Here is a 25,725-nt window from a genome sequence, read left to right as displayed (position 1 = left end):
ATGGTACCAAGAAGTTAAAAATTATAGTGATTTGGAAAGTATACTTTGTGCACATCCTTTTGAAAAATACATGCTGAAATTTGCAAATAATTGTTACTTTTAAGAGATTAATGCCTCTGGAAAAAAGGCAAAGGAAGTCCCATATCTTATATTTGTTTGAAATGGGGTTCTGGTTTCTATCCTTTCTACGCAGTTTCATATCTCTGTGCGAAGAGCACAATAATCCACCTTGTCAGTTAACAGTCTTTTTTTCGTGCGTATAATGGATGTTAACTGCTTCAGAGAAGATGTGATCAGAGGTGACCCTGGTTATGAATAAGTACAATATATAGTTTCATAAAGATCTATTGTTATGCATGCTTTCCAGTTTAATCACGGTATAGGAAATTGTCATTGATTTCTTGAAGGTACAATAATTTGAAATAGGCTATTCCACTGATAGTGCCAGATGACAAAAATATGCATGAGGAGTCTGTGTTTTTCAAATCATGCAGTTACTATAAGTAAAGCTCTTCTCCGTGAGGAAAATAGCCTGACTAGCTTTCCACATTGGTTCCCTATGTAGATACTTTTTCAGTACTTATGGTGCATCTCTTTTATCTGTTTTGGAATAGGATTATATTTAAAAACAGAGAAACAGTTTTGTAATGAAATAAGTGTGTTTGTAGGAAGACAGCATGGATTAGCTTTTGCATTTTAAACTTGTCTTATTTTGCAGTAGCTTCCCAGTTCACATCTCTAGGGTGTATTTTGTGTGCTAAGATTGGATGTGTATATTTTTTAAAAATTGAGCCCAAATCACTGTCTTGTAACTTGCTTTAATGTGTGTTCGTAACAGGGCTCTAACCCATATCAGTAATTTGGAACTTAAATAAACAAGGTCCAGCCACTCTGTGATAGTTTAAGATAGCACTGCCCTCACTTGCAAATCCTGCCTTTCTACTCGAAGTTGAGCTCGTGTAGTGGAAATGGCAGACAGCAATCTGCTTGTGCCTCGGCTGTTAAACGTCCTAATTCGTGTTCCCTTCTGACTCTGTTACGGTAGTGGTGCTCTGTAAAACCAGAGAGTAAATGGGACCAGTAGCATCTTAAACCACCTCAGCAGGGTTCAGCAGAGCTCATCTTTCAAAGCCTGTTCTCCCACCTGCATAGTTATTCCAGCTGATGTATGCTGCTCAGTTAAGGGACCTCAGCAGGCATCGCTGAGCTTGCATAACTGATGAGCTGCAAGACCTGGGCAGCGCAGGAGGAGTTGTTCAGAGCACAGATGCTTTCTTCCTTCTGCGGTGTGTGTCCTTCTGCATTATCCGGAAAAGCGTAATAAGTCTTGAGCAAAGGAAATCAGAGTCTCTTAAAAACTTTTAATAGTTTTAACATTTTTATATGCACGTTTCCATGAATAAACATTCCTGTAACATCTGATGCATAATTCATTATATAATCAGTGCTTAGCAAAAAAGGTTTGATGTGAGGAGTTACCACCGTTTTTGTACCTGGCTGACTATTTCTGCTTGTTAAAATACAAATGTATTTTAGTAGCTGGAGTTGTTTCCTTATGATGTGTGAAAGTGCTTTGTTTAAGATGAAAGAAATTCTTATTACCATATTGGCCTGAATACAGGGCTGCCTTTTATTATAAGTGAAAAAGCTTCTTTTTTTAGGATTTGAATCCAAAATTAGTAGAAATCTTTAGTGCTCTGACTGGGAGGGGGGGAGCAGAGGAGCTGGTCCAGCTGTAGTATAGACATTTTAGGATTCACAGGAGCACTGAGTGAAACCACTTGGGCTGAATAAGACAACGGTGCCTGAGCAGCATTGAAACCAGCACTTTTGGGGTTCAGCATCCGTAACACAGCTTAAGGATGCTCATTCTACAGCAATCAGAGACATGCAGTGCCACAAACAGGGGATCATCCATGGGAGCTGGCCCCTGATGCTTCCTTGGTATTCCCATGAAGGGACCATATGTGGCATAGTCTGGGAATGGACTGTTCAAGTACTGTAAATGCAGGGGCCAAGTTCTTATTTCATCTTCTGCCTACTCTGCAGGTCGAGTTTGAAGATGGTTCTCAACTAATGGTAAAGCGTGGTGATATTTATACCTTGGAGGAAGAGCTTCCCAAGAGAGTGAAGTCTCGCCTGGTGGGTGTCAAAAGTAACAAACAGTAAAATGGCTGTGGCTTGCAGTACTCATTCACATTTTCTTAGCATATTGTTTAGACATTAGGTGAATTCAGCCTCTAATTTCTGTGACTGTAAAACCACTTGTCATGCACAAAATACGTAGAGTAGAAGAAATCCATGATAAAAATGCTTGAGAAGCATTTAAATCATTTTCCCTTTCACATGTTCAGATCTGATTTTTGTTTTCTCTGGTTAAAAGATTATGTTCATATTTTTTTACACCGTATGAATTTAGTTATACAGACTGCCTTTCTGTCTCAATACTGGCTTTCATCAGAAGTGAGGTGAATTGGTCTACAGCTAAGTGGTTTCTGGAGAACTGATTAGCAACATGGGACCAAACCCCCGTTTCTCACCAAAGAGGAGATTTAGAATGTAGCTCTTACCTATAAAGCTCTTAATCTAAAAGATCAGGCTGTCTTTAACTGCATACAATGGAATTATTGAGCCTAGAAAATGAGGGGTTTATTTCATGGCTTTTTTGGTTCCAGACTTACTGGATGTTTTCAAACCTGGTGCTTTAACCTTTAAGGCCATCTCATTAAAACAAACAATGAGACTGATTTCTCTGCGAATGGGGAATATACAGTTTTCTTCCTCATTCTAAATGTCTGTTAGGTCAGCCACTGCAGGACAGGGATGGATCCACAAAGTTAACCTGTGATAAGGTTCTGGGCTTCTGTCTCTTTTACAAGTCAAAAAGGATGGTCCAACTTTCCCTTAAGAATATATGAATTGCTGTGCCAAGTTAAACCAGCGGTTCACTGACCCTGTGAATCTGTGGCCACTAGCAGAAGTGAGAGATGCCTATCGTCAAAAATGGCCTGTTGACAGGCAATTCTGTGGAAGAACTGATGACAATTTGGAGGAAACTTGTTTGCTTATGTATGAAATCTTCAAGGGTTTTACCCAAAAAACACTTGTAAAATTATTTCTGTAATGTAGGTCTGGATGGCTTCTCTATCTTGTTTGAGGTTGTTTATCTCAATAAGACGTCATGGCATAAATTTTAGGGGTTAATAATAATTTACCTTACTATCCTTGAAAGATTTCTGATGGCAAAGAAGCACCTTAGAATTAATTTCTAAGATGTGCACTATAATCCAGTCGTCTTTATTATTAGATAAGCTTAAGTAAACATATTGGAGCCCTGAAATACAGGATTTGGAAAGAAACCTATTCTCTGCAGTGGAGACATCAGGCTTTATAGCAGTTCCAGAGAAAGGAATGCAACCTGGAAAGTTTCAAGTCTGGTTGAAAGCTAAGGCTTTTCTTATATGCTTTCTGCTGTCTGAAGTGTTAGACTGTGCTCTGTGGAAGTGATGCTTACAGTGCTTTAATGTAGTACAGCAGAACAAAGGAACAAAGCGATAGGAGACGATAATTTCCTTGTTTGCACAGTGATCCCCAAATGCTTTCTTTGGGTCTTTTTTTTTTTTTTTTTTTTTTTTTTTTAAAGACATTAGAGAAGCCCTAATGTCGTCTGTGCCACCTTCTAGGAATGAATAACCTGAAGAGGCAGAGGAGGATAGGAGTAAACAGAGAATTGGCAAGGAAGGAGCTGAAGTGAAAGATATTCTGAAACAGAAAGAAGGCAACTCGAGGATCTTTCTTTCCAGTTTGGTTTCAGAAGCCTAGAATTTTTAGTTTCAGCCGTGTGCTTTGCATGTTCCGGAGTTCACTTTTTCTACAGAAATAATCTGAACCAAATTGTTCATTTGCTGTCCCTGCTGTCTTGTTACGCAGGCATGCTCCACGGTTTGCACCCGTGTCTCTCCCTGTTTTCCTGCTGTGCCTCTAATGATTGTACTTTCGTGTCTCCTGCAGTCCCTCAGCACTGGGGCCCCTCAGGAAGATGTATTTTCGGGAGATGAAGTGAGAGCAGCCAAGCGTCCCCGGCTGGGGAATTCAAGAAATCCCGAAGAATACGGACAAAACCCAGATTACTTGGCCTTTATGGAGAGCCTGTTGCAGACACAGTACCAGCCTGGAACTCAGAGCAACATGTTTTAACTAGGATTAATAAAAAATATTAATTAACCCTTTTCAAGCCTGCGGAAAAATAACCAGGAAACTGTGGATAAGATGACCAGCCTTGTGCAATAGCCTGCTGTGAATTTCTTTCATCTACTCTTGGTTTGGACTGCAAGAAAATCCTGTCTGGCTGCACGCTACCTCTACTTGTCCAGACGTTGCTGACCAATAGAGTAGGGAGCTTGAAAAACCTTCAGACAGCATTTCACATGGAGACTTTGGGAGAGTTTGTACTAATGGAGCTTTGTGACTGGCTTTTTTTTTTTTTTTTTTAAATGAGGCTTGGAAAGGGTTAAAATTAAAAAAATGACTTTTTAAAATATGTCAAACTCTTTTGTCTTTAAAGGTGCTATTACATTGACTACTGAAGCAGCCTTTGGATTTGTGTTTTCTGTACATAGACGTCACCTTTGTGAAGTTTTCTATAAATGAGCATTATTAAAAAAAAAAGCAAACAAAAATAGGAAAACAAAAGTTTCCACAAAACATTTTTCTAGATTATGGCTTTAAAACAGAAAATAAACAAAATCCTCCCCCCTCCTCCCCAAATGAAATGTGACTAATATTACAGTGGGGAGAGAGAGAGCAAGAGCAGATGTCCTGGAAAGTTCTGGGTTCTTTTTTGTAAAGAAACACTATCTTCTTTGTAAGCTGGGGAAGATGGGGAAAGAAATGTTTCATAGCTGGGATGTTTCTTACCATTAATTCTCTTAAAGACATGTGATAGATGTGTGCGTTTCTGCCATGTCACCAGGAAGGGACTTAGGGAAGACATGGCCGGGTTTTGGTCATTCTTGTCATCTTCCTTCCCCATCTTTGCCATCACAGTTGCTTTCTAGTTAAAAATCAGCATGGCTTTCAGTTACAATATGCCACTCCGTTTTGGTAAGTGTTCTGTTGCTGCTTCTTGTGTTAGTTCCTTTACGAGCCATCCCCCTTCCCCGCTGCAGACTAGAGCATCGAGGGAATGCTCTAGCTCTCTGGTAGGCATGTCTCCCATAGGAACCTTTTTCTTTTCTTTGTCTTTTTTTTTTTTTTTTTTTTCTGAGTTGTGCTCCTTACAGTTGTGAGAATCATTCCATGACAGAAGCCTGGGAGGTGTTTGTATGTTTTTCTTTTATCCTATTAAAGAAGAAATTCCCCAAACGTCTTTGACTGTTGTGACATCCTTTACTTAAGTAAAGACTGAGCCTTTGAGATACTCCTGGGGAAGAGGAATGCAAGCCCTTCATTCGATTGGACTCAGTTCACTGAGAATTGAATGAGCATTAAAAGCAAAACCAAATCCTAAAGTATTGAGCGGGCAGCTCCCACTTGAACACTTGAAAATCACCTCCGGTCGAAGAGCTGTTATGGAGCAGTGTTTTGTAAAAGAGCCTGATCCAAAACCCTGCTGAAGTCACTGGAAAGTCTTCCACTCTCTTTGGAGGACCTCTGTCAATTCCGAGGGAAAGAAAAAGGCAGCCCTAGTACCAAGTTGGAAAGGGGACGTGGCTTCCACAGTGTCTGGGTGAAGGGGGGCAAGGGCATGTCTTACCACTCACCTCAATGCCTTGGCCTGGCAGAAGCCACTGTGAGGCAGCAGAGCTATCCAGAATGCTGTGCAGCAATCTTTTCCCCTTAATTCCCTGAAATTACTAGACAGAAAGAGACAATTTTTTTCTTTTTTTTTTTTTTTTTTTAAGCCCCTTTGCAAGGTGGTCATTGTTCTGTGGAGAGGTTTTTAAGCAACGCTATAGCTGGATCTTTAAGGGAATAAGTGGGAAGGATTTGTGGGCTAGCAGATGGTAGATTAGCATCTTAAGAGACTCGATGGGTATTAAACTGTCCTAGTGAAAGAGTGGAGATAGAATAAAGCAATTTTTTTTTTAATTTTGTTTTTTGTTCTCCCTTGAGAGAATTAGTTCCTTTTATTTCTTACTGCCTCTGCTACGGGTTATTTTCTTTGTGTGTGTGTGTCTGCGCGTGTGCACGCGTGCGTGTTTGTAAGACATTTGAAACAGTTTTTTTTTATTTCTGAGTTTTTGACGTTTTCAATAGATGTCTCCAAGAATAAAACCAAACTGAGACTAATAAAAGTTTTAAAAATTGGCAAGGTTCTTAGAAGCCTCGGTTGTTACTCCTATATAGCTGTCTCCTGTCGGTTAAGACAGGATTTAGTAGAAAACTTGCTTGTATAAAAGAATAAGAATGTTGCCAGACCACAAGAGAAATATTTAAAACAATTGAAAGAGAATTTAAACAGCAGAGGATTTTTTTTGGAGGTGGGAGGGGAGGGGAAGGGTGGGATGGGATGAGTGGTTGTGAGCAATGGGGAATTTCCTCTGCATGTTCAAGTCCTGACTGAAATAGCACCATTACTGTATTCATATGTAGTACCTTTTTAAAATACTATTTATATTGTAAAAACAAAGTGTGTTTCCTCACCCCATATTCAGATGCTGAGTTATGTTTAAACGTGAACCTGGAACTGTAGAATGCCCTTCCTCGTCGCAAGGGTTTTGCCTTTTTGTTTTTAAATCCCTCTTTTTGGTTTAGGAATGACTTGTGCAGATTATCTATAATGACCATATTGATGGCCTCTGTGCATCAGACTATTGAAAAGGAAATAGGAAATGCACATTCCTACCCTCCCCTTCCTCCAGTGAAATATATTTGTAAGTGTCTGATTATGTGCTATAAAGATAATGATTTTTTCCCCCGCCTCCCCCTAGATTAAGGATGTGATGTATTTTTTGCATATTTTTTTCTCTGCTCTAGGTTCATAATGAATTAAAGGCTGTTGAGCACTTCAGAATTACAATTTTTGGGGGGTTGAAGTCTCTTCATTTCTAAGTTTAAAGTCTTTTGTACTGCAGGAGAAGATGGTTCCCAGATCTGATGGGTAAAGCTGATTGATAAAACTGAGCCAAGAGAAGCTGAGACTGTTGAAGAAGAACATGGTCTTTCCTTCCTCTCTGTAAACCATGCAGGAGAAGAGGTCTGTCGTTGCACCCTTCCCAAAATTAAGAACCAAGCTTGCAATGCATTTTTGTCCAAGGTCCAGGATTTGCTCTAGCTGGCTCGTTCATGAGAACCGTGGTTGCTAAATAGCCAGAGGTGGTTCTAAAATCCTTAATCTTTTAAATCACCAGTTTGCTACTTCCTTTTTGGAGTCTGCTTTATAGCCTTCCAGTAGCCTTTCTTTCTAGCCCTTGGAGGTCATGCTGACATTGAACCTCTTAAAATAGCATCTTCCTGAACCTTCATTTAAACACCTTCATTTCCCATCCTAAGCCCTGATACTTTTCTACAGATTCCTCTCCAGTTGTTGCAGTATGAGGCTAATGCCACAGATTATGCGAAAGAAAAGAAATCTCCAACTTCCAGTCTTTTGCAGCTTAATAGTTTTTCTTGAGATAATCTGAGGAATCATACTAGTGGGAAGAAGCTGCTGATACGAAGTCAGTTGGAATTTACACCCACACAAAGCTTACCTTTGAATTTAAGGTCTGCTATGTTGCTGTAATAAGAACTAATATAATTTTAAAGATGTCTTAAGCAGCAGTACGTACTTCCAAGTAACTGCCTGGATCAGTGATCAAAAGGCAAGGATCAAACCTTTCTGTCACTCTATTACAGCCTTGCAGGGTGGAATAGACATTTCCACACAACCCCCCCTAAGTCACTGTGGCTTTCTGTTACTCACTGAGATTGCTACACTAAAACATAGATGATGTAGGGTTATAGGAAAGCATGCTGTGCCCAGGGAGTCCTCAGGGAGATAATGTGAATACTACAGCTGCAGTAGTGAAGAGCTTTGCTTCCTACACTTTCCTCTGTCTACTGTTTGGGGCTGGATGAAAGAGTGTAGATGAGCACAACTCATTAGCCTCTTCTTCTAACCTCTACATCTTTCTTATCCCTGGAGAAAGTGTATTTGTGTGTATCTTTTAAAACTATGCAGCTGAGCTGCATCCTTACTAAAGCATGTTTTGGTTTCCTCCTTTTGCTTTCCCACGTTCTCCGTTTGTGCCAGCTCCATCCTCTGGAGGTCCTGCAGGTTTGTCCTCGTCCAGCCCCAGCCAGCATGTTCATGCACTGGTACCTGCAGTGCAGCTCCCTCCTGCCAGCCGCTTGCCTCTGGTCCTGCCCTGCAGAGTGCTTTGCTTAGGACTTGGCCATTAACGGACCTGGGTTGCCAAGGTGGGGACGAGATGCCCATATGCGATGCTTTGTCTTGGGCAAAGGACTGCCGTTTCTTCTCACTGCTTTGCAGAAGTCCAGCTCGCTTGGGCTGGTGATCAGCGGGGTGCCTTTACACAAGCAGATGTTTTGAAACCTGGAGCATAGAAACTGATAAAACTCCCTGAGTTAGCGTCACCAACTGTCACATGCGCAATGAAGTTGTTCCGTGATAATTGCTGGCAGCAATGAGAAGATGGGGATCAACAGGCTGCTTGCTTATTCCTACTCTGAGGCCAGCAGAGACTTTTGCCTTATGCCTGGAGAGTGGAACAGTGGATGGAGATTCATTAACTCCTTGTCTGGTTGGAGAAAGATCTTTAGCTTGGTGAGAAGAAATGGAGGAGAGAATTCTTTTTTTTTTTTTTTCCTTGTAAAGGACGGCATTATTTAGAAAACTAAAAATAGCAGTGTTGATTGGGGTGAGGCTATTTAGTGGTGAGGCTGAATGGACAGCCCCAACTTCCATAAAGCTTGATTAGATGTCTACCACTTTGTCCTTTGCTGTGTCATGGTTCTCTCACTCTGGACTACTTGTGATAACATCTAATCCTATTGAAACGATTCTTCTTGCAAATGCGTTTCTGCAAATCTCCAGTGAGCAGATCTATGTGAGCATGTTCACACAGGGCATTTTGTGGCTTTCCCATTCACGGCCTCTCCTGGCTTCCAGCTTCACTGCTTGTACATGGGAGGACATCACGGGCTTTCAGGCACTCCCTCTTTGGTGTACTTGCTCCTTGCCTTTTTGCTTTACTTTTGTGACTGTTCAGTTCAGGGAAACGGCACATGATGGAAAAACCTTGTCACATGCTGTAGACATCTGTGCTTTGACCAGTTTTGCAGAACTTCTGTTTTTTTGAGGTTATTCTGGGGGGATTTTTCTCTGTTCCTCTTCCCTTGCTGTTCATATTAGTTCTTCATCAGTAGTTCTCCTTCAGCTTGAACAAATTGCACCGGTTTAATAAAACTACTCATTAAACAGGTGCAGTTCCCTTCTGGAAGAATGCCCTTGTTTTGGTTGGAGTGGTTTACTTGGGGAGTTTTAGCTGAAGGTACTCGGGAGCCGTTTTAAACTAAACTTTGCTTTGAATCTGGGCACGCTATTTTAGTTTAATAGTAATTTGAGTTAAACTAGTGGTATTTCTTATGAGGGCATGTCTTCTGTGGTGGTGGGCATCATTCATCTGAGGCCTCGGAGGAAGATGGTGGTAGAACAGCACATTGCTTATGTCAGTTCTCTCTCTGGCTTGAATTTCTTCACTAAGTTGAAGCCTTTCCTGCAGTAGGTTCCTTTGCTAGTGCTGCAGTAGGCAAGTCCTTGTTAGTTTTCTTGTTTGGGCTTCTTTTCTCTGCCCTAGGTATAGCTAAAGGTGGTCTAATAAACTTTTTACACCCTTTTTGAAATAATTAAATGATTGTAAAGTCATGACCTGCAAATAGACCAAGTTGGAAAGAGTGCGGGTTTGTAGAAGAGCTTTTTCAGGCATGCGATTGTACTTTGACAGATTAAAGCAAGGAGCAACACTGCGTGGAACCTGCCAAGTGCCAGAGCTGTCCCTCTCACCAGGTAGGTGTGAGAACAGCTACGTACAGCTATTTCCACGCTCTCCTGTCATCTAACACGTTGCTGCTGCTTCCGGGGCGCTCACCTGCATGTCTGTCCACGGGATGCATGGATGAGCCACGTGATGAGCACCTCTTGTGACCCTTGTTATCTCCCGTGACATTAGTTACGTGTTTCTTGGGTTAGAAGGACAATTTGTCCCTTTATCTCATTACAGGTTAATGAGGAGACCCCGTGAATGAGTTTAACCCAGTGAAATTTAAACGGTGTCTGCTTCAGAGTACCTAATACAGGTGATACCTGCCGGTGCTCCTTGAGCTTGCCAACTGAAATAAAGGTTGAACAAATTATGTGAGACTCCAGCAGAAATGCTCTGAATGAGTTCCTGTGGGTTCCTGATTTCCAGCCCCACGTTCAGGTCATCTCTCTTGCTTCTCATCCCATGAACAACTGTACTGGCATGCACACACACATACAAAACAAAAAAAAGCAAACCAACTTTGGCAAAATACCAAGACTCAAATGAGTTGGAGATGTTGAGCTAGAATTATTTGGCAGCTTTGATGATAGCAGAAAAAGGCAGCTAGTTGGTTTACTTGCACACCAATAGAAAATTACTGGGAGTTAGTTATTCTGCATTAGAGGAGGAAAACAATTAAATTTTTTGTTTACAAGAGGGGAAACGTAAAGGTCACTGTGCGAATATTGTTTGGAATTATATAGCGACCACAGCTTAACCACTTTTCCTGTGGAATAAATAAGAATTTGGCTGTGTTTCAGCACAGTTGACTTTGGCTTACCTCCGTACCCTAGCCTTGCCATTTCAGATGCCAGCTGCTAATATCCCCCAGCAAATGAGCTCGTAGCCAAGCTGTCTCTGAAACAGGAGTGATATCCTCCCCTGTGCCCCAGATCATGGTTTAAAAATAAATAAATGGACAGATCCACTGCTCATCTGCTTCATTTAATGGAGCCATCTCTCAAAAACATGGCAAATTTTCTTTGATTAGGAATGAATGGTCAGTTACCCATGATACAAGCCAAGATGTTGCTGCCGTTTAGAATAGCTGGGATTCATCTGCCTGACTAAAAAGATCAAATCCGAGTTGATTGTAGGTACAGAAGGGTCACTGGACAATTTTCTACGTGGAGAAGCAATGAGATGGGGAGAAGGGCTGTTGTGCAAGTCTGATTTCCTCATGTCTCCACTTGGAGCTGAGGTTTATTTCTTCTTGCTATTTTAATAGCTCGGAGCCGCTAGAGAATATCTAGGCTGAAGAAGTGGTGCATCTGATTAATCTGGGATTCAGATATAACATGGAATTAACACTGCAATCCAGTAGCTTTGTGTCCTGTGTTGGGTGATTAGCGTGGGATTTTTGTCAGCGTGTAGTGAAAAATCTGCCTGAGTGCAACTGTTTCCATGAGATCCCACTGCTTAGGGATGTTTCTGTTTTACAGGAACAATTTATCATAACATTTTTTTACTCCTTCAGTGTATAGACAATTGGCGGCTTATTAAACGCTATGATTTCTCTCACTTCTGTGATATTTTCAAATCAAGGACCTGGTCCATTTTGCCCAAATTAATTTCTCTGCAGTTTTTCTCAGCAGGAAGAGATGTCCTCATTTGTTTTTCTACCTGGGATTGAGATGTTCATGCTCAGACCTGAGTGGCTGAGTACCTGCAGATGACGTGGTCTTTGTGCAGCTCTGCAATGAGCAGCAGCACAACTGCCTTATTACAGTGCCCATATTGCAGCTCCTTTTTTTGAAAATTGCCCAGGGATTTCCCAACAATTATGTGATAAAGCTGGGAAGGGAACCCCAACATGGAGCCTCACGATCCCACTGTGGTTTACGCTTGTGGGTGCTTCGCTCGACTTCAGACATCATTTTATGTTTTTAAAAGATGACTCTTAAAGCGCTAAGACCAAACTTCATGTCAAGTTACTAGCACTGATAGAATCACTGCAATATTTCACTCTCAGCGGGTGAATGACTGCAAAGAGGGGAAACAACTTGGCACATTGGGTTTTTCCTTACCCCCTTTCCCTCACAGCCTGGGCTCTCTCGGCTGCTCCTGGTCCTAGACCGGAGTATTTTTAACTTCATGGTCCTACCTCTCCCCCTCACCAAAAGCCCAATAAAAGGGAATGTCCCTTGGGTTTCTTTTGTCAAGACCACAGTGTGATTGGGCCTTTCCAGTCCCCTGATGCAACGTGAATACAGCCTGTCAGTGTCTTGTCACCTCTCTAATGTTCTTCTATTTACTGCCGGAATCGGCACCCCTGAAAGGCAAGGCTGAACCGCCGCTATTAAGTATAATTGTCATTGTGACAGGTCCATTGTGGGGGAGAAAATTTGTGCCTTTCAGAGTTGTCTCTCCCATAAAGAGCAGCAGTAAAATTGGAAATTAATCCCCTGGCAGAAGACTGACGGGGGGGGGATCGGAGGGTGGGGGCTGCGCTCCCCTCGCCTGGAGCTGGGGTCTGCGGAGCCACGGCCGCTCCCCGCAGCCCCCGGGCTGCAGACAAGTTTTATTCCCTTATCCCCTGTTCAGCTCAGGAAAGGCAAAGCGTTAACCGTTCCGTTGTTTGCTCCTCTCCGCAGATTTGTCCACCTTGGATGTGTTGTGTTCCTGTTGGAGGAGACCCCCATGGGCATGGACACCCCGGCTCCGCAGAGGGCAGGGACCACTTCTGACTGAACCCGGGTCCGCCGGGAAGGTGAGTTGGACCCGCAGAGGAGGTGAACTTGCCCAGCTCTGGTCACAGGTAAGTTAATTCTCTCCAGCCACTGAGTCCTTGGGAGGATCCCCAAGATCACATCTGATGGACATTCCTTGCTCAAGAAGAGGAGGAGCCCATCCTCCTCTGGGGACCTGGACTGAGGCTCTTCCCTCCCAGCACGGCTGTCCGATCTCAAACGAAGGCACTTAAATTAAAGGCCAATGGCCACAAGCTCTCAGTAGCGCTGGTGCTACCAGAGCACTGATTATAGTTCCCTTACAACCCTCATTTCAAGCTGTTTATTGCTACATGAGGAAAGTCGTGTTGAAGTGTCTTGTGATCTCGGGCATCAGATGTATTTTGGAGACAACGTTTGATGAAATTCAATTTCTCTGTTGGTTTTCCTCTCCCAACTTCTGCCCGGATACAGCTGAGCACAAAAAACCCCTCAGCTGAGAAGTTTTTATAGTCGTACCAAGATCTCTAAAACAGTTTCTCCTAAAATATTCAGGCTTAGTCACCAGTGTGAAGGAATAGCGAACTTTTGACGATTTGGGAGCTGCGCGCCGACACAAATGCGCAAAACTCCTCCAGCATCGCACCTGGGACCCGAAGCTGCTGTCAGTGCAGGGGTGAAAACAAGAACAAAATTAGCTCCTGGGAGGCCCAGCCAAGCTCCGGAGCAAGCCGGGCTGTCTGCCCCGAGAGCTGCCGTGTCCCGATGTAGTTTCCTGATGCCGATGTTCGTCCTGCCGTTGCCTTCTGCCTTAGGTACAGCATCTCGCTCTTCTGTGCCTCAGTTCCTAAATCTGTATGGTGACGGTTATAATCCTGCCAGCCTTTTCCTTCTTATTTTTATGTCAGTTCTCAGTAGGGGAAGTTTCTTCTTTTGAACAGCCTTGCTTTCAATTTAGCAACTCTCTGCTTTCCTGTAGAAAATTGCAAATAGGTTATTCTAGCTGCTTTATTCCTACACCAGGTTAATTTCTTTCCTTGGGACTTCACTGCACCATGTTGGGCGAGGAGGAGGAATATGCCTGCCACGAGCAGGCTTTCGGTGCTGAGGAGCTCCTCCGAGCTCCTGGTATTTCCCTTAGGGCTTCCTCCAGTCCAGAGCAAGGAAAAAATTTAAAATCAAGGTAGTGGAACCCAACACAATATTTTACACTTGTTTTTTATTTCAGTGGTTTTGTGATTTAACAGCTCTGAAGTAGATCAGGGAAATTTATTGCATTGCGTTTTTGTATTGCAGTAGCATCCTGCACACACAATTGGGATTAAGACTGTATGATACAGGAATAATAAAACACGGTTAAGACAGGCTTGTGCCCTGGAAATGGTTTGCAGACTTTGTCGGGGAGATACCACAGCTGTGTCTAGGACACGGTGAAAAAGGATGACGATGAAAATAATAGGAACATGTGGTTTGCTGTGCATATGACAGCGTGTGTAATTACGAGCCTTCTGGATGTTTTATTTTAGTGATGCAGTAGACAAAGAAATAATAAAGCATCAATGAAAACTTGAGGCACTTGGCCACTGCTAAAGTGGTAGTGGTTACTCTTACAGAAGGATTTGAATTTTACAGTTTCAGGGTAAATTTGGGGCAAGAAGAAAGAGTATTATATGGTATTTCTGCCACCCTTTGCTGCTGCCTTCTCGTAGTGACATGCACCCAGCAGTAGAGTGGAATGAGATTATGAATGGATAAACTTATTCGGAATGCTTAATTTCTTTAAAGTGATTATTTGTTTCCAAATCATCTCTGCTGTGCTCTGAATGTACACTGCGCTTCCAAAGAGGTGGATAAGCTCAGAAGAAAACAAAATAAAACAGTGAGGGTTTTTGGCATCGTAAATGTTTCGCGAGTTGGATGCCGTCTCAGATGTTATGAGCCGAGGTGTAAAACCAGCTTTGGCGCAGATCCAGCCTCCCCCCCTAGGAAAGGCATGAGAATTACCCGCGAGAGAGACATCAAATGCACACTCAAGGCTGTGGATCCTGCTGCCACCAGAATTCTCCAAGAGAGAAACCATTTTAGTTGTTTGGTTTTTTTGTTTTTTTTTTTTTAAAAAAAAAGAAAAGTAAAATCCCTGCAAATTACGTAAGGCTCCTTTGAAGCCTCGGAGGGAGCCGACATTCATTCTGCATCCCTTGTCAGAAAGGGACTGGGGGTGAGAGCCAACTCCTGCCGATGGCAGCGAGAGGACAAGGACTCAGCCCGGAGCAGGGTCCTCGGCGATTTCTGCGTGGCAGGAGCCTTGCGACTGGGAGCTTCACCCGCGGACCCCCAGCCAGGGCTTGGGGGAGTCGCTGCCTTCCCCCTGCGAACAAGGGAGCAGACAAAAGCTGCCAAGATCTGATAATAAAATCTGTTTGGAACAGCTGTCTGCTGACAAGTATAATAAACTGTATTAATGGTGTCATTATTATTCCCTAATTAAAAGCTAATAACTAAGAGTTAATTGCCTTTAAAAGATGAAGCAGTGCTATGGCAGGGATTTATCTCTGTTTTTCTTTGCTTGCCTGGCTATGCTGATATTTTCAGGCTAATTAATTGAATCAAATCTTACTGAAAACTAATAATCTCTCCGTGTCAATTCAACCAATTGAATTAAAAGGTGTTCGCTGTGTGCTCGGTTTAAAAAAATATATGTGTGCTCTTTGCAACTGGTTACCTCGGGTGATGATCATCAGCAGGGCTTAGCGTGGCACAGAGTACAGAGGCGCTTGATGGAAAAATGTTTTGGTGGGGCAAACTTTCCCCTGATGTTAAGAGGAGGGAACTGGAGCATCTTAGTTGCTGGAGGAATCCCACTGCCTCCAACTCGGTTGTTGCTGAATGACTGTTCTGGTACAGGTGGACACAAAGCACCTGCAGCCTTAATAAAAGGATTTTATCCAGAGACAGCAAAAAAATAAAATACAGCTATCCTGAGCTTTTCTCTTCGGATGTTGATTAAGATTTTTGCGGTCAGTGCAGGATGAAGTGTTGTGTTAGGATCTGATTTTTTTTCATCTGATGGGTGAGAAGTCATTCGCGAGCCTTTGAGTCTTACAAGGGCTGGGACCATTTGCAGGCATGGGTGCTGGCTTCTGCTGTCCCCCCTTTCCCCTCCATCGCTGCTGTCCTGCGTAGGGCTGGGTTTTGGGGTGTAGGTACAGCCGCAGACATGGAGCTGTGCGTGAACCTCCCATCCCTGCCCCAAAAAGTAACACTTCAGCATCCCCCCTTATAAGCTCCTGACAGTTGTGAAGGTAATTGAAAGGAACCAAATGTTCTCTTTGGAAGTTCACTTTATCAGTGTTAATCTTCTATGTGGAGTAATTTAATAAAGTTCCCCAAAGAGCAAACTGTAAATTCATTAGTGCCCATTTTGGACCGCGCCCTCCCTCATTTTGGGTAAAAAAGAGATTAGAAGTCATCTGGGCTCCGTGATAATTAAAAAGAAGATGCTCAAACATAATTCTTAATTAAACAGTAATGAGATAAGAACTTGTGTAGTCTGCTTTTAGTCTGTTGGAAAGATGCAGAGGTTCCCATTGTAATTATGTGATTTATGATCTTCCACACAAAGATGTAATTATGTTTTTTTCCCCCTTTTTAAAATTTAAACATTATTTAGATAAAAAATTGCACAGCAATTTGAATCTGCTTTTCCTGGTGGAATAGTAATTTGTTTGGATTTATCTGTAGGTTTCAACCTAAAAAATTCCTCCATAGCTAAGAGATGATACCCTAAAATACAAGAACCCCCCCTGTGTGTCTGAGAGCCCCAAGGAGAGGAAGGCAGGTTGTTGGATGTGATGGGATGGTAGTGGGAGATGGGGAGTGAGACATCTGAGGCCGAGAAATTGTGAAAGCATTTCTTCCTGCTTAAAGAGGTGAAATTTGTGTTTCCAGATGACACCTGTGGAACCCTTCCCCGTCTGATGCCAATCTGCTGTACTAATTAGACCCGCAGATGGTTTGTTTCTGCCTGCCTCATCTTCTGCAAAGAGATGGACCGAGCCCTCAGTAAGCTTTTGCAAATCATCGCCAGGGAGTTTGAACACATCTACCTCAGTGGAGTTACATAAATATTACAAACGTGTGTATAGCCATACATTAAATGGCATTCTGCTCTGCAGGAAAGCATGCCAAAGGTGAGTTATTTACGATTTCTTTGTTTAAACACCTGTTTGAGTCTGCTTTTGAAGCTCTGCTCTGTTGGACACACATTGCCCTGTAGCTCATATTTTTGTCCCAAAGTCACCTAGCCCCATTTCATCGCAGGATAGGCAGTGCATACCAACCACGGTGGAAAATCCACCTCACTGGCACAGGAAAAAAAGGCACCGGTGGTTTAAGATCAGATTGGTGCCTGAAGGGAGAGTCTGTGTGGAAAACAGTGATAAGAGCTTGAGGTCTCACCTGTGGAATAATGTCCAGGTTAGAGGAATATGATTCCTAGACCTTGCTGCTTCACCAGAGTAATGCTAAATTGACCTCAGTAAAAATAAAATAACTAAGACCAACTCTCCAGACACTGTGCTTTGCATGGCTTTTGCAGAGCTCTAGCTCGAAAGGACAAGGATTGGGGCAGAGGTGTTTGTCATGGAAACGAAGAACGGGATTTGGTCAAAGGCCTGTTGCTGGTATAAGACTATTTTAAAGAAGGAATTTCTCATATATTGCATCATCTGATGAGTCCTGAGGTCCCACAGATTGTTTATATTGTGCCCTTCCCAGCTTAACCTGGCTGACCAGAATGTGCTGACCCAAAGATTCCACCCCCACCTTCTCCTGGCACCTTATTCACTCTTCAGGGGGAACAGGGACAGAACAGATGTCCCTCCTTTCCTCATAAACAACAGAACATCTTCACCTGCCAGACAAACAGTCTTCTAGATGTTGTTAAAGTATCTGGGAGCTTGAGCAGCATCTTCTGAATATAACAGCCTCCAAAGCTGAGAACATGAGGGTCAACAACCAGTTTTCTTTTAATTTTGGAAGTGCGGTTTTCTGGGAATTGTATTCCTACACATTTTTAATATCCTTTCTTTTGTGTGACAGGTGTAGCAGATTTGCTCTTTGCTTCTCTTTCAGATAAAGAAGCAGAGAAGAACATGAATTCTTTTGTTGGTGGCCAGGAAGGGGTCGTTAGTGCTGCCCAGCTGCTTTGCTGCCCAAATCACACACCTGATGCCACTTTGCAGGAATTGGGGGTCTGAATCATTTCTAGTCCTGCTTCGCTCCAGCTCGCTGCTTTGTTCTGCACTTGCTTGTCCCAGGGCAGCCTGGCAGGTCTGTGAGCTCGGCATCACTGAGAGGCTTCGCTTCGCTTCGCTTCCCCCATGGATGGAGGTTAGCTGGTACGGGTGAAGGTTAGTCGGGTTTGTGTTGCAAGAGGTGGTGGATCTGCAGCTACAGCTACTATCAGTTTCTTAGTAACTGTCCTCCCAACTTGTTCTGCTTTCATGTTATTCCCTTGTCCCACCTCCATCTTCTCCCAAGACGTTTTTGTCTTCCCACTGTTTGTCCCACTGGCACGGGAGGGCTGGGGATCAAAATGTCTGTGTCTTGCCCTCCAAATCAATGTTGTTTGCTGGTACGAAGTGCCTGGGCACCAGCTGCTTCAGCAGGCTGTACGGGGGGGTTGGTGCTGGTGTGGAAAAGCTCATGTGGATCCAGCTCTGTCCCAGAGGTGCTGGTGACCGCATGGCAGCTGGGGAGACCCCCCCAGCACCCCCTAGGGCAAACTCAAGTCAAAGGGAGCTGCCAGGAGCTGGAGAAGCACGGCACCGCTCACCCTGCCTGCTTCGGGTGGCTCAGTGAAAGCTGGCATCACTTTTCTGGAGGTAACTCTTCAACATCTCCCCAGCCCCTAAAAATATCCCGTGGGTGGTATCTGCAGGGCCCACAGCAGTTTTTTTTAATAATTTGCATTTTTTTGTCATTTGCATTGTATTTATGGCTGTGTGATTCAGCGAGGTGCCGTATGCCTCGACTGTCATCTCCAGGCCAGTCTGTAGGAAGGATTTGCACCTCACCCCCAAGGCAAATGCTCCGCGAGCTTCATTTCATTGTAGTGTTTTGGAGGAAGTGAAGATGGATGCATATTATGCTGAAATCTCACCATCTCTTCCTCCCCCACATTTTAGGAGAATATGTATGAATCTCTGCTGTGTCCTCTTCTGTCTGTTAAATGTAGCAGTATGGAAAATGTTATTTCAGTTTTATCTATTTAAAAGTGATTGTATGGATTAACAAACCAAGCAGAAGGTCTCTGCTGCTGTTTAACTTGGTGTCACTGTGTCCTTTTGGAAGACTCGTGGCTGCAGGTCACTGGCAAGCACTCAAGAGCTTTGCTTGTATTTCTGCTTCTCTAGATGTTGACAGTGATGCTGGAGGTGCCAGTCCTGTCCTGTTTGAAATAACAGGTTGGTGGGGTTTGGAACGTAGTGGAGATGCCTTCAAAAAAGTCTGGCCTTGTTGAAGTGTCTTGATAAGATTGTGCCGTGATGAGTTGTGTTAGAAAGCCATGGTCAAGTTTTATTAAGAGAAGCCCCTTCGGTGTCTGGCAGAAATGAATTAGGCTGCTGTAAGGGACTGAATTAAAAATAGGAACCACAGATGCACTTTTCCACAGGATTGCTTTTGTCCGTCCCTTGTTGTTGTCTGGGTTTGGCCAAGGAAAGTGAAGGAAGTTTCTCTGGTCTAGTCCTGGTGTTGCCATGAGGGACCCAAAGCATGTGAGAGGGGTTAAATAAACTGCGCAGTAAAGGTCTCACAACCCCCCTTTACCCACCCCTGCCTTTAAAAGCTGGACATCTACTTATTTTAATGGTGAATCCTGGAAATGCAGGACCTCAAGTGGAGCCTGGGGGCTCTGCGGTCCCCAGGCTGTGCAGCTGGGAGCTGTCAGCGTTGATCCCCTTGCAGCTGCCTCCTCCGGGCACCTCTGCAGACCAGGGGAAGGCACCAGAACCCCCCCACCTTCCTTCTCCTGAGGCTTAGCACGTAGGTAAACACCTCCTGAGCCTTAAGCGGGGCATTTATTGCCCTAAAAAGAAATATATATTTAATATATAAAAATATCTATCTATCTATATCTATAGAATGAGTCTGGGTTGTTTGTTGTTCACAGAAATACCAGTGTGCCGTCCGCATCCGTGCCGTGGGACTGTTGGTTATTTTGCTGGGAATTGTTTGGCTCTCACAGCCAGAAAGAGATGGGAGGAAGGTCCAGTAGAAGTGGAACCTGAAATAGTAATGTTTAGCAATTTCCTGAACAACACCTTACATGCAGCTCAGGCAGAATGTTAGGTATTTAAAGAAAAGAGATTTTTTTTTTTTAATCATTTGGACACAATATTTTTTTTAGAGGGGTTTATTATCCTCAGTAAGCCTGGGATAAAACCCTTGTGTAACCTATTAATCTAGGATGGCCATCTGCATGTATGTGTGTGCTTGTATGTATGCATCGCCGTATACATACACAGATGGATGGAGCCCCACACTCTCTTAATCAGGCATCTTTCTCTTTAATGACTGGAAGGGAATTGTGCGTGTCGGTCTTCTGAGAGATAAAGGCATGATGAGATAGCAACATCAGGGGTTGATCTCTGTACAAATTGCGAAGGGATCTAGAGTTATCGCTCTAGCGTATAGATGGATGGATAGATAAGTAGACAATAGAAAAATAGGCAGATTAAAGATGGACTGGGATGAATATGTTAAATGGCTGGAGAGAGCGCACTGTTAATAAATAGAAATATAGCGCTGCTGTTCAGGCTTCAGCCATCTTGGTTTGAAACAATCTAGTAATTTGATTTTATTGTAAATAGTTAATGCAAGTGCAAGAAGCAGACACAGAGGTATGCATGGTGAGGTTTAAAGCAATCACCTTCTTGTTTGTGGCTGCATGGTTATGCCCTGCTTAGTCACCAGGACGGTATTTTCTTCAACTTCTTCATAATTCTCTATTCTTTATCTGCTGTATCCTAAATGTGGCTTTAAAATATACACTCCCCCTTCCACCCTAGAGATGTTTCAAAGAACAGTAAAAGCGGAGGGGCTGTGCCTTACCCCTCCTCCCTGGCCTCACGCGCTGATCAGGAGGTGAAGCTGTCTCCGTTCTGAGGCTGTTTAATACCTCCTGTATCACCTCGAATGAGAAATCACAGGTCAAGCAAAAGCAACACTTGGGATTCAAACTTAGATTTTTCTTTTGGATCTCAGCTGCTGGCAGAGCCGAGTCCCAATCCTGCTGTTAGCCGAGAGGTCAGTGTGTGCAGACTGAGCCAAATGTTACTGTCTCTGCTTCCCTGGGATTAGATGGATTTGGTGATGGGGACTTGGGGATGCGCAGTGGCTCCATCCCTACTGAACTCAGCCCGATTCAGCCAGCACAGCGCCATCGATGCCTGTCAGCCCAAGAGGGGAACGCCCAGGGCATCTCACTTCTGCACCCTTGGGGTGGCAAGCCAGGTCCGAGGACCATCCGTGGAGTCAAAGGTGTCGGGGTCGTGCTTTCAGTGTGCCGATGTAAGGTTTTCACCAGTGAACAAGGCTTCTCTCCAGGCTGGTGGGGTGTTTGGCTTTATAGGAGGAGCAACAGCTGCCACGTGGATCTGGGATGGCTCCGGTTGTGCCGAGAGTTGGTGTTGGACGAGCCGAGGCTGGTGCCGACAGCGGGAGGGTGGTGAGCAGTTGGCGGCAAGAAAGCGGTAGCCAGGGGTGGGCTTTTCCTTCAGCCCCTGCAGAAGTGACTGAAGCTCGGATGCGAGGAGGGAAAGCTCTGACGGTTCTTGGCCTGCAGCTTCTGTCATGCTCCAACATGGGATTTGCTCCTGAAAGGGAAGAGAGGGTTTCTGTGCAGCTGTGGGCGCAGAGGGGGAGCGCTGGCATGAATGTTCAGGTGCCTGTTGTGACACTGCAATAAAAGTGACTGAACTTGTTGTGGTTTCCTTCTTAGGAAATTTGGGAGCAGAGTCTCCCTGTATCCCTTTCCCAGTGGATGAACTTGTTGAGATAGTAAGACAATTTTCTTGGTGCCTGTGAGGGTATTTACTTTTTCCATTTCAGTTCTACATCTGTTCAGTTACTGACTTGGAATTTGCAACCATCTTATTTAGGAGAAAGAATTGATTTCTCATTCTCTTACTGCTTCTCTTGGTATAATTAAAGCATATTGCAACATGAAGAATTTCTCCTGGCCTGGGAACTGGTTTGCCACTTGGGTAATTCTGTAAACCAAGAAAGGCTTTTCCTTTTCCTCTGGAATGTAAATTACAGTTACATCTACTTTAAAGTCTTTGTTCTGCTGCAGGGGACTGAAGGGGCTCTTGGTTTAGGTTTCTGCAGAGGCGTAGGGGCTTTTGCAAATCAATCCCTTAGTGATTTGGCATCCAGGCCGCTGCAAATTAAGACTGATGCGCGAGCTGGTTTTGCCCAGCATGGTGTAGATGAGAACTGGGACAAGCCTGCTCCCTCCGAGCCCCCGAGAAGGGCTCTCTTCTGCCGAGCACTGTCTCTGCCACTCTGAGCTGACCCACCGGGCCGTTGCCGCGGGGAGCTCCAGCTTCTTGCGGCAGCACCAGGTTGGCCGTGGGGGTCTGGGTGCCCCTCACGTCCCACGGCAGACAGAGGGACAGACATGCAGGGTCTCTGCTGCCTGGGGCTGGGGCTGGACCGAGCAGGTTGGGGTTGCCACGTGCCAGACCCGTGGTCTGGGGTCTGCAGGTGGCCCTGGCAAGGGGGGCTCAGGGCTTGGTGGCCTTCCAGCAGCTGCGCTTGAGGAGAGAAAGAGTAATTCGGGATTGACCTTTGGATCTAGCATAAATAGTTATGGTAGAGGGAGAGGAGGGCTTGAGGAGACGTTCCTTCAACTGTGAAAAGAATCGGTTCAGGGTTTACATGTAAATGGTGTCAGAAATGCCTTGAGATCCACCTGCTGCTGGAGAGGGCAGCGCAGGGCTGGGTGCTGGCTGCAAGGGTACAGCGAGGGGCTGGCGGGGAGCGGGGGGAGCACCGTCTCAGGCAAAGTGGGTGTTTGCCCTGGGGGTCCCTGGTGACGGGTCCCGCTTTGGCCAGGGCCGGGGTCGGCCCTGAATTCTGCCGGGGCTGCTCCTGGCTGAATCTCCTGCTGTGGGATACTGTTCCTCGGAGCAAACTCTGAACTATGCCCTGGACACTCTCTCCATGATGAAAATCTGTGCTGTAGCCTGTTCTGGAGGGGTGGATTAGGCTCTGTTCTCGATGTTTATCTCACCTTTAATAAGAGAGGGCTCTGCAGCTGAGATTCCCTTGTAAAACCACCATCTGTGCTTTAACCCTGATCCTCTGTAAGGAGTTGTATTGGTGTAGATCCAGAGCCCTGCTGACAGTCCTTTTCTGTAAAAATATTACCTGCAATGATTTACTCCTTCCACCATGTGCTAGCATCGCTAATAAACTTGCTGTCAAAGCTGTCTGTCGCAGCTCATGTTAAAGAAAGAGTGCGACAGATTAAAATAAGACCCTTGGATCAATAAGAAACAAGAGCCTTCCCTATTTCCTTCCTGAAAATGGGCATTAATGGACCATCACTTAGTGTGTAATTAAAATAAAAGGAAAGTCAGCTGTGTGCCAGGTTTCAGGCTGGTGCTGTCTGGCAGAGCAAGCCCTGAAAGACTGAGCTTGTAGCAAGAACTCTGATTTCATTTGCTCTTTGCAGCGAGGACCGGCGCCGCGGCACAGGCGAGGTGTACCACGCACATCCTGGAGCCCGGAATCATTTATGCTTAATCACACCACTAGCAAATCGGTCTATCGCATTCAGAAACCGCGAGTTAGAATGTAATTTCAGCAGTTTATGAGCATCAGTGAAAGGCTGCGTCAATGGGACTATTACGTGCAGGTTTTTTGAATGTCTTTGTGGTGCCTCTGCTGAGGCTGAGGGTGTCCTGGTCTAAAGCAGAGATGGAGAGCATAAAAACCTGCTGGTTATCTTCTGTGATAAAACGAATCTGTGAAAAGCTTTGCAGTATGAATTACACCGAGCCAAGTCAAAGTAGCAAGTGTTCCAGCTAGGAGGTTTTTGTGGAGCCGAGATCAGGTCTCTGCAGGTCCTCTGTTATCCCTCTTTGTCCTTAGGAGCTTGTACGTGGTATCTGCTCTTTGCTTATGGTCCTTTACGGCTTTTCTGCTGTGATCTTTAGGTATCCAAAAGCGCAGTTTGGCTCTGATGGTCTGAGTCAGCCCTTGCCTGGCCCTGAGCAATGTGGTGTTTTCCTCCCAGGCCACCGAGCATCTTGTTTTAGTTACCTGTGGTACATCTAAACCAGATGTCCCCGACCTGTTCTGGCTGCAGGGAACCACAGAGGTATTTATTGGCCGTGGACATCTTGGCTCTCTTCCTTGTCAGCGGGGGTTTCTCTGGATGGCCAAATCAGGATGCCTCCGATGGGTTTTTCTGTGCCAGAATCATTGTCCGGAGCATCCCGCTGTGTCCATCGGCTAAGGAGGGAGGGCTCTGCTGCCTCTTCCCCCCCTTGTGCTCTTCCTGATCTTGTGCTATGAGGAGCAGGAAGGAGCCGAGTTTGTTACCGCTGCTACAGACTTGGCTTAAATATCTTCTAAGTTTTGCGCGGAGTGATGCAATGGAAATCAGAAGGCAAAGATGGTAATGGGGTTTTCCTAGCAATGATGCTTGTGTTTCTTGACCTTCCATGAGGAGCTGTTGTAGGACCATCACGACTGCTGTAGTGTGAAGGCGGACTCAGTGTCGTTGTAAGTCTTTGCAGCTTTTGTAAGCTTTACTCTCGTGCCGCGAAGACTTCATTTTGTGTTTGCTTCTCTAACTGGCTTCCTACTGTATTGGTTGGGGGGTTTTTTTTGAAAGATTTACTTAGTTCCCAGCTGTTGTTCCAATTCTCTTTGTCACTCACCTTCCTGTAGTCCATGTGGAATTTATTTCTGTTCTGTAAGGGTTTTGCATCTCAACGTGGGGGATCGTCACACCAGCTCAAAAAAGAGTAGAACAAAAATAAGAGACTGGAGAGCGGCAATGAGAGTGATTAGCATCACAGAGAGACAGGAATAGCATTGCTGAGAATGCAGGAGACCAGGTAGGCACAGGGTGGAGGTAGGGAGGAGGCTGATGAACAGAGCTTAGAAAAAAAATCAGTTTTTCCTTTCTAATCCTCAATGATAAAATAAAGGGATCATCAAAATCAACACATTGATTGATGCAAGGTTGATGAAAGGTGCCTGTCCTGTGTTGTTCTGCTGATCTGTAGAGTTCAGTACTACAAATTATGAATCCAGGAGATTATGAAAAGTCAAAAGTCATTACTATTCATGTAACTGCCTGGAGGTACTCACATACATAATTATAAACCAGGAGATTTTTTTTTTTCCTTCTCCTTTTTTCCTGTGCCATCAGGGTTGTTGCTGTTTGATGTTTGTTTGGCTCCCTACCTGCTCCATCTATCATGTGGAGTAGCAACATTTTGAAGGTGATGTAATTCCCTAGGTTCGCAGCTCACCTGATGTTTGATCACAGTTCTATGCTAACTTGCTCATTTTTTATTCCCCCCCCTTTAAGCTTAAGCCAAAAAGCTGGTGGTGGCACAGCCCATCTGTAAGTGGGAGGGAAAAAATACCCGATACAGAATATTCCCATCATCCTCCTGCTGCTGCTTCCAAAAACCTGTGTCCTCATCAGCCTTTCCCTGCTCAGCTCTTGTTTGTCTTAATGTGGATGGAGTGGGAACCTCAGCCTGGATTGAGCCTACCTGTGACTAGGAGCCACTGTTAGCACAGACCTGCTGAAGAAAGACTATGGTTTGGCTTATTAGGGTCTGGTTCAGGTGGACAAAGATTTTTAAGCAGCTCATGTTGGCATTGAGAAGGCAGCTAAGTTTTCTGCTTTCAGCATTGCCACCCCATTGCGCCGTAGGTTATGGCAGCGCGAGGCATGGGCTTTTCCAGGCAGCGGAGGAGCTGAGCTGCTCTCT

General features: G+C 44.5%; 1 protein-coding gene across 4 annotated transcripts in view; it reads left to right on the top strand.

Annotated features, from left to right (window-relative positions):
• Positions 1-5,357, top strand: part of KDM4B (lysine demethylase 4B) — a 94,146-nt gene extending 88,789 nt beyond the window's left edge. For all 4 annotated transcript variants that reach the window (XM_075038024.1, XM_075038023.1, XM_075038022.1 and 1 more), the window contains 2 exons: positions 2,050-2,142; positions 4,012-5,357. In XM_075038024.1, the coding sequence (XP_074894125.1) occupies positions 2,050-2,142; positions 4,012-4,197 (279 nt within the window). In that variant the 3' untranslated portion in view covers positions 4,198-5,357. The remainder of the gene's footprint in view (positions 1-2,049; positions 2,143-4,011) is intronic.
• Positions 5,358-25,725: the final 20,368 nt, after the last annotated feature.

This window comes from Buteo buteo, chromosome 10, assembly GCF_964188355.1.
Source record: "Buteo buteo chromosome 10, bButBut1.hap1.1, whole genome shotgun sequence".
Classification (NCBI taxonomy): domain Eukaryota; kingdom Metazoa; phylum Chordata; class Aves; order Accipitriformes; family Accipitridae; genus Buteo; species Buteo buteo.
Note: the sequence above shows the minus strand (reverse complement) of the source record. Positions and strands in the feature narration are given on the sequence as shown.